This window comes from Poromitra crassiceps, assembly GCF_964638095.1.
Source record: "Poromitra crassiceps genome assembly, chromosome: 1".
Taxonomy (NCBI): domain Eukaryota; kingdom Metazoa; phylum Chordata; class Actinopteri; order Beryciformes; family Melamphaidae; genus Poromitra; species Poromitra crassiceps.
This window is the reverse complement of record NC_139623.1, coordinates 118,768,135-118,777,548: the sequence shown is the minus strand read 5'-3', so window position 1 is coordinate 118,777,548 and position 9,414 is coordinate 118,768,135. Positions and strand designations below refer to the sequence as shown.

The 9,414-nt window shown below is 41.3% G+C and overlaps 1 protein-coding gene across 1 annotated transcript in view; it reads right to left on the bottom strand.

Moving 5' to 3' along the window:
• Window positions 1-278: 278 nt before the first annotated feature.
• yipf5 (Yip1 domain family, member 5) overlaps window positions 279-9,414 on the bottom strand; it is a 30,810-nt gene continuing 21,674 nt past the window's right edge. Inside the window, exon 6 of the mRNA XM_083637830.1 lies at window positions 279-3,143. Within this exon, the coding sequence (XP_083493956.1) occupies window positions 2,981-3,143 (163 nt within the window). The 3' untranslated portion in view covers window positions 279-2,980. The remainder of the gene's footprint in view (window positions 3,144-9,414) is intronic.

The following is a 9,414-nucleotide window of genomic DNA, read 5'->3' as shown; positions in this document are numbered from 1 at the left end:
ATTTTCAGCTGGTGAGTAAGGACTCGCTCGGTACAGGGAAGGGCATGGTATTTTGGAATGAATTCCTTCCCCAGGCCCAAGAAGAATGTGAGATGCCCTTGAGTGAATCCAGATGCAAGATACTCAAACCCGACGAGCTCGGCAAACTGGCTGAAACCAGATATAACACGTCAACATCCTGCTCACCATCTCCATACCTTGAGTCTCCAAACGGTTTCTGCAATTCCTCCAGGCTGCCAGAATAATGTGAGGAAAAAGCAATTGACAACATGTATGAGCAATGTTTTATTTAGAGAGTGGCCAGTAATATCTCCATAACAGCATGACGCTGGACCCATTCACCCATCAAGAGAATCAACATGACACAATGACAGGTGGATCTTTCCATGTACAAAACAAATGATACATATCATGTGCATATAGAAATACTTGGCCGTATGAGAACGCAGCCGGTGAGTGTAGAGCGCTCCCCGTTAGGTTTGCTTGAAATGCAAAGTATCGGAAAAAAAAAGAGTATTGAAATGCAAAGTATTGAATTATGCATTACTGCTAAGCGGGTTATCACCCCTTTAAGGAGCTCTCGTGTGTGTTTTGTGTAGGTTAAATTAGTACACAGAGAAAACCCACAAGGGAGGGGGAGGAATAACAGAGGGGGTTCGGTCATAACCTACAAGTTCATATTTTCCCTCGTCAACCTTCACTTAACAATGTTATGTGAAGCACTACAGAAGTCAAGCTACTTCTCGTGTAGTCTTGTCAAATAAATCACACGTCAGCCCAGAAACAACGGACTCTGGAGTCGTGTTTTCTGCTGGTGATAAGCTTGAAGACACAAACAGACATCAGCATAACAAATACAACTGACCTTGAGGGCCTCTCTTCCCACAAAGCAAGACCAATTTTTACACATCAAACTTAGAAAAACAACCACAGCAGAAGTCTGGACCCTTATTTACAGTAATAATACCAGCAAAGTCTGAATCTATGTATCCAAAGTTTCCTCTGGGATTTTGTGACAAGCTCAGGTGCTACTCTGTTCAGCTATCTATTAGTTACATGTGTCTAAAAGTCTGTTTCAATGTAAAACAAAGTAATCTGGTATTCTGTATACATGTACAGCTCCTTCTGTGAGTCTAGTGAGTGTGATCCTTCTCAATATGTTACTCCATGTTCAGTGGGCAAAAACACACCGGAAACAATGGTGGTCGAAAGATAAAAGCTCAATGAAAATCTATTAGCATTTTTTGGGGACTTGTCTACAGATGTGTCAACGCGCAGGCACTCATGCTGGGCTTAAAGTTTACAATCACACAAGCTCTGTAACAAAGTAACCAACCCATCGCAAACACATTGGGAGACGTAGCAAGGCTCTGGGAACACATTAAGAGACGTAGCAAGGCTCTGGGAACACATTGGGAGAAGTAGCAAGGCTCTGTATCTCCTTGTGGATGCTGACTGTGGCTAGGAGGGGAGGAAAGCTAAATATGTGGGGATGCAAAAAGTGGCATTTTTGGAAGAATGGCTACTGGCTTCTGCTCCTTTCACCTGACCAAGTTTTGCAAATTCTCTGCACATTCATACAAATGATCATAAACTGTGTTCGATGCTCTGATCAAAGTCTTCCAGGTTGAGAACAGCAATAATCATGAAAATGTAATGGTTCAAAATGTGCAGAATCTTCTAACCGTTTGCTCTACCAACTTGGTAGGGAAGGCTCACACCAAGCTATTGAAAACACTACAGGTTGCTGAAAACTGTCATGCATCATACACCCAGTATCCAAACTGTATGTTGGCCATTCTTCCTTTCTACTCCTCTTAAACAGACGGCCGGCCCTCTTACACACCCATTTTCAGGCTTCTATATAAAAAAATACCACTGCTTAGATCTGCTAAACCACAAAATCTACCCTTCAATATCACAAGGCAGATGATGTTAAGAGACCTCTGACCACTTTAATGTGTACGCCTTTGCATGAGAAGACATGAAGAACAGATGAGACCAAAGCATACAAAATGAGTCAACTCTAAAAGAAATAGCCAAGAAATGAGACCGACAGAGGCTAGAGTGACTACTGCACCTATAGAGACATGCCTATACGCATAGAAACATATCTCAAGTCTCTTCAAATATGACTTTTCAATATGTGATTTGTTCTGTTTTGAAAATGAGAACAATAAACGAGGCTTTTGTGCAAACTGTATTTTGTCTTGTGGGAAGGCCTCAGCGCTCACATGAATCTCAACAGAAAAAAGTGAGGAGGGAGAGGAGTGTCTCAACTGATGGGCTCATGCTCCTCCAGCCAACTTGCTCTCCCTGTGTTTCTTGGTGGAGAAGTGGAATGAAGGGAGCTAGTCCTGGAGAGAAGGAAAGAGAAGCATCTCCCTCAGTCTTGCAGGGGAATCTGTGGGCGTTTGCCAGACGACTCAAAACAGCTCTCGCATACGTAAAAAGGAAAGAAAGAAAAAAGATGCACTGCCTTTCTTACTGACTGGAATTATATTAGGCTGCTGGGTTTGCTTGAGGGTTGGTTCCCGGTCCTGCTCGGTATTGAGAAACCTTTCCCATCTGTGTCCAAAATCCAAATGTCTTAATATTAATCCTCGCCCTTCCAGGGTGTGAAACGTTCGTTCACTTCGTTCCCCTTCATGGCCTTAAAATCATAGGACTATACTAGGCCATGTAGGTGGCAATGTGGTCCGGGGAGTCACTTTTCACCAGGTTTATTTGACAGTCCTCTCCTTTAAGATCCATGAAGGGAGCAAGGAGGGCAGAAGCGAATTGAGAAGATGCACTCCGGTCTGCAGACGGACAACATAAACGAGTCGGAATGCAGTGAGAGACGGACAGAGATAAAATAAAGCTTGGTGCCGTTTCAGGTAGCAGCTCCCTTTTTCCTGTAATAACAGTGTAATTAGACAGTAATTACACTGAAGCTAATTAGACTGATAGTACAGAAAGTGGGGAGCAGTGACTTTTTTCAGAAGACAGAGATAAGTGCAAAGACCCCATATAAGAGAGCGCAGGGGTAGGCAACCAGCAGCTGCTGCCCGTCCATGGCCAGCGCAGAGATGAAGATTTTTGAGGCCGAGAGGCTGCACCAGCCGATGATTCCCGCTGAGATTATAATTCCCATCATGCCCCTAGGGAGGAGAGAAAGAATAGAGGAAGTTAGCTTTGGTTGTTTTAGCAGTAAGACCTAGTCAGACAGAAAGGAAGTTAGCTTTGGTTGTTTTAGCAGTAAGACCTAGTAAGACAGAAAGCAGGAAGTTAGCTTTGGTTGTTTTAGCAGTAAGACCTAGTAAGACAGAAAGCAGGAAGTTAGCTTTGGTTGTTTTAGCAGTAAGACCTAGTAAGACAGAAAGCAGGAAGTTAGCTTTGGTTGTTTTTGCAGTAAGACCTAGTAAGACAGAAAGCAGGAAGTTAGCTTTGGTTGTTTTAGCAGTAAGACCTAGTAAGGCAGAAAGCAGAAAGTTAGCTTTGGTTGTTTTAGCAGTAAGACAGAAAGCATGAAGTTGTTTTAGCAGTAAGACCTAGTAAGCTTTAAGTGTTCAGCCTACCTCGCTATTAAACTCTAATCAAACATCGAACCAAAACTTAAATATTATTCCAGCTAATCAATCAAGGCGGGGAAGTAACACCAGCCACCAGACTCATTTTGTTTGGTCTAGTCCATTTTCATATCAAGGAGCCCTAATTTATTCCACATTCGGGCCATGAGATGAGATTTTGTCTCTTAAACCCACATCTGAGAATATTGATTATTGTTACATCTGATTTTGTCCAGAATTCCATGACTGTCTATATTGTAATAGTAGAGATAACAAGTCAAACTATTATTAAAATAGTCAATTTTATATCCCTCTACATTCTCTAATTATGTTAATGTCTTGTAAATGAAACAATGTTGAAGTTTAACAAGTCGTCAATTTGCTGGGGAGCCCCTTAGTCCATGGGCCAGACCAGATATTGGTACCATCTGGGTGGGCAAAACTTTACCTATACTAAATTGTTTATAGGGTCAATATAAGTAAATTAATATATGATAGCCTTTCCACAGGAGTAGCTTTTCATATTTATTGGACATTTTCTTATTTTCCCCTATTTAGTCCATGGCCCAAACACAAAAATTGCACATATCGGTATCACTCAAGTGGACAAATTCTAATCATGATTTTTGAACAGGTATATATTGATAGATGATATTTTAGTATGATAGCCTTTGCAGAATGGCAGCTTTGTCACAGTTATCAGCTCATGAAGTTAGCCAGCCCTTATAATAAATTGGATTCTAGGCGCTGATGCATACCCTATTCTATGCAGATTTTCAGGACCTTTACTCATGTTCTATGAGAACATGTTTGACAGCATTTTAAAGGGTAGCTTCTTAACTTTCATTTGAGCTCAGTTGTGTGTCTGTCTGACAAATAAAGAGCTCACATGGGCTCTTCAAAGTGTCAGTGACATTCATTTTTCCACAATTTTCGCCTAAACTATAGTCTTTATTTCAGCACTGTGGCAACTAGGAACATCACAGACACAAATAACAAACACTGGAATACTCATAGGACTATAAGGATTCAGAAAAGGTATAATGTGCCCATACTATCCCATCATGAGGGGTGAATGTGGCCCTTAAGGTAGAAGAATGACTTCTCAAGGGAAATGAGCCAGAGCCCTAAATGTAACATATCGGTACCAGCCAGGTGGGCAAATTTTACTTGTGATTTTTAAAATTCATATACATCCCTAGATTATGTTTTTATATGATAGACCTTGATGACTGGTAGATTATTAGTGCTTATACCCTCTTAAATTATGGACTGCTGTCGTTCAAAACCAGGAAAGTGCCCTCCCTGGAAAGCATCTTTCTTTCATTATCCGTTGCCTACTTGGACTACTGTTAATATTACATAGATATAGGCAAACTATCCTATGATATTGTACATACTATACTATACTAGATATACAGTGTTTCCCACAGGATTTTGAGAATTTGTGGTGGGGGACCGCAGACCCCCTAGGGGGGTGCGGGGGCATGCCCCCCGCGAGATTTTTTTCAAACATTTTAAAGTAAAATGCATGAATTTGGTGTACTTTGAGAAAGCTTAAGAGCAAAATGAAAAGGCTAGATCTATGAAGAACATGTCATCATTACTGTGCTGTGGGTTTACAATGACAAACTAAATTTCTCCCTATAGGTCAGGGATACTCAACTTGCTTTGCCACTTTCGTGAAATGATAGAAGGCGAGGGGCCAGTTAATAAACAAACAATATACATTTTTCTGTAGCGGATTGTAGGTTTTTGGGGTGTCAGCCGGAGTTTAGGCTGACAGTGTTGTGCACACCGGATAGTTAGTTAGGTTAAGTTAGTTGGGTTAAGTACATACATAAGTGCCTGGGTAGCGAGCAGATGGCGGTATTTGACAATTTAGCAGCTAAATCATAGATTATTGAAAGATATTCCATATTCCAGACTGAAATGCTATAACAGAAGTATTGGCCAGAATGACATGAACATTTATTGGTCACTTATTCAGCGGATATCTTGCATGTTGCGTTCAGGTGCACTGTAAAAAAAAAACTGTTTTTTGGTCAACATCTTATTGTGGCGGTCAAAATATTATTGTGGCGGCCCGCCACAAATTCCTTTATGTATGGGAAACACTGATATATATACTATGCTTGTCTACTAAATTGACATGTTTCTCAGTCAAAAGTAGTTTTATTTGTGTTACATTATATGAACAGCTACATTCAAAATGTTTCCAGTCTTTCAGGACAATATTAGGACAATCTACCCTTCCTGAGACACCATGCCACCCACGAGGGCAACACCATCATCATCATTCACATCTGAGTGTGCTGGTTGGCACATGTTTGTAGTTTGCACAGGTTTGTGCACTTCAGACCATTATTGAGACCTGTGCACTCTGGTGGTTTGCACGACCTCACATAGGGCTGTGGCGATTCACTTATCTCCCGATTCGATACTATCACGATTCTTGGGTGCCGATTCGATTTATATTGCGATTCTTAAGTATTGCGATTCTACGATTATTGCGATTCTACGATTATTGCGATTCGATATTACGATTTATTGCGATTTTTGTTTATTTTTTCAGTTTGTTTGCTTTTTTACACTAGATTAGAACATGAGAAAAGTTGAATCATACACTAGAGACTGTATATTATATCATGAGTAGGGCTGGGCGATATAGTTAAAAACAGGGGCGGACTGGGATCATAATTCAGGCCGGGCATTAGATACCAAGCAGGCCAGGCTGATATGGGCCGACGCGCGTGAAATTTGGGCCGTTTGAAACCCAATTTGGGCCGTTTGAAGCCCAATTTGGGGCGTTTGAAGCCAGATTTGGGCCGCTTGAAGTCCAATTTTACAATGAGATGCACCCACTTTAACCCTGAAGTGTAATTATTACTTCAGACTAACTAATAAAGTAATAAAACCACTAGTAAACCAGTAGGCGGCGCCTGGCCTGCTGTTCAGTGAGTGGCCTGACTGCGGGCACCCAATTTTTTTTTTTTTTTTTTTTTTGCGATTATCGATTATGGAATAAAAGATCGATTCAAAAAATCGTGACATTAAAAATCGCGATACTTAGGTGAATCGATTTTTTCCCCACCCCTAACCTCACACACTTGCAGGAGAGCAACTGCAAAACGGTCTGGTGCTGGGGAACTTTCAAGCTGCCCCTCATCGTCTGTGGTCCACCCATGGTCCTTGGGGCTTGGTACAGATGGCTGGGTTTGAAGAGACCGTCTACAGATTGCAGTCTGATCGTTTGCATGAATGGAATGCATTAATAGGCAATCCTCACATGGTGGAAGCTGGCTGGACTCGACCTCCCCACGTCTGGTGCAGAAAAGTTGACATCTGTAATGTGTGTAAAGGGTACATATACATGTGGCACATGATTTCCAGCAGCTTCTTGAAGAGCTCATCAGAGACATCCCAAGCACGGCCGAGCTCAAAGAAGGCTTCTTGATATGTCCTGCCTGTTCAGGGTGCCCACTTTTCCGTGTCCTGCAAATGCGCTGACAGTGTTGCAGCCAGTGAACGTGTGCATGCCAATCAAGACGCCAGCAATACTATCGCCGCGTGATTTGCATAGTTTGGTGATGTCCAGGAACATTGTTTTGTTTTGTGTTCCACATTTTTGGTACATTGGGCATGGCATGTCCTTGCTCCAACCCAGAGTCAGTAGCAGGACATCTGTGTCTGCCATGATGATCATTGCCTTGAAGCCAGACTCTGCTACATGGAGAGCATGTATTAGCATGCAGGTGTCAGCTTCTTCCTGAGAGGATTTGAGCTGTGTTACCTCCTCCCATTGGTTCTTGTTGATTTTGAAGCAGACTACTTCACAGGTAACATATACAGGGATTAAAGCAAAAAAAAATCTTCTGACTGAAAATATTTCCAAGCCTATTTTAGCTATTTCGGGCTTTTTAAAGTGTTTGCTTTTTTTGCCGATGCTTTGCGTCATTTCCCATAGGTTTTCATGTAAAAAAGGCGGACAGTGTGTACATATCACACTCATTTCACTCGAAAGTTCCAAAACACCCAGTAATGATGCATGGATTGTGTTCCAGGCTGAATCAGTATGCTACAGGTTCCAACATAAGACATACTTTTCACATTTTATATCTGACTCCAATTGACTGAAATCCACCATAGCGACTGAGAACTTTAATCCCTGCATATAAGGCCTTGTCTTGTAGTTTCTATCTGTGTTTGGGTCCTTTCCATTCCTCAAACAAGAATTTGATCAGACTGGCTTTGCTGGCAGTGCTGTAGAGCAGTTTCCTCCACTGCTGGATGTTGTGGCTGGAATCATGCAGGTTGGCTACATCTGGCGGGGCAACAGTTGCAGTTGACAAGCTGACAAACTCATATTGGTCTGGACTGAGTGGATTCACCCAGGAGGTTTCCATGATATCAACAATGGACTGTATTTTAAGGACCATGGGTTTTGTTTGAAAAAGGTCGGTGACCGAAACGTCACGGAATAAACTCTACAATTGCAAGTTTGGACGGTGTGCGGGACTCTTTCTTTATAATTGATGTTCCTGTCCGACGCACCTGCCCGAAAAAGAGATGTGCGGAGCTCTCTTTCTAAGGACCATGGGTGGACCACAGATGATGAGAGGCAGCTGGAAATCCAGTGGATGCATGGTTCCCCAGCACCAGGTGCCATCTTGCAGTTGCTCTCCTGCAAGTGTGTGAGGTCGTGCAAACCACCAGAGTGCACAGGTCTCAATAACAAGCAGCAAACTACAAACATGTGCCAACCAGCACAGTGAAGAAGAGCTTGCTGCACAGCTGACAGACTCAGATGTGAATGACGATGATGGTGTTGCCCTCGTGGATGACATGGTCTCAGGAAGGGTAGATTGTCCTAATATTGTGTTGAAAGACTGGAAACATTTTGAATGTAGCTGTACATATACCGTAACACAAATAAAACAATTTTTGACTGAAAAGCGTGCCAATTTACCCTAATTTTGACTGGGAAATGTGCCAATTTAGTAGACAATTAAGTATAGCATATCTATCTAGTATAGTATAGTATGGTATGGTATGTATAGTATCATAGGATAGCATGCCTATATCTAGACATGTAATATTAACAGTCAGTAGTCTAGACACCCCAGGGAGAGGATATAATGAAAGAAAGATGATTTCCCATAAGTCCATAATTTAAGAGGGGTGGTTAAGCACTAATAAGCTACCATGGTCATCAAGGTCTATCATATAAAAACATAATCTAGGGATTAGGGATGGGCATTTCTAGCAAAAACACTATTCGCAATTCGCTGGCCAAAGTCGACTTTTAATCGAAATTCGAAAAAAAAAAAAAAAAAGATTTTCAAAATGTATTTTTTTTTGAGTGAAATGTTGCATTGTCTCCCCTGATTCTAAGTCTAAGGCTTTATTAATTAATAGAAAAAGCTTCTGCTGTGGATTTTTAGCTCAAACAAGCATTGCACCACTGAAGTAAAGAACATGTTACATGACATTGACATTTTCGAAAATAAAAAACAGTTTTGACAAGCATGAGTGGTTCATTAAATATTTAGTAGGCTCAGGTCTGAGTGCCAAAGGGGTGCCAAAGTCACCCCTTCTCCCTCTTCATGGGATTTCATCCGCCATTAATTTTTCCATAAACCTTGCTTAAAATGCTTATAAAAATTGTTTTACTTGCTCAAACCAAGCAATTCGACTCTACTTAGAATCAGGGGAGACAATGCAACATTTCACTCACAAAAAAAAAAAAAAAATCGAATTTCGACTTTCAATAATAAAAGTCGACCTTGATAATAACAACGATTATTCGAAAATTCGAAATTCGATGCCCATCCCTACTAGGGATGAATAGGAATTAAAAAAA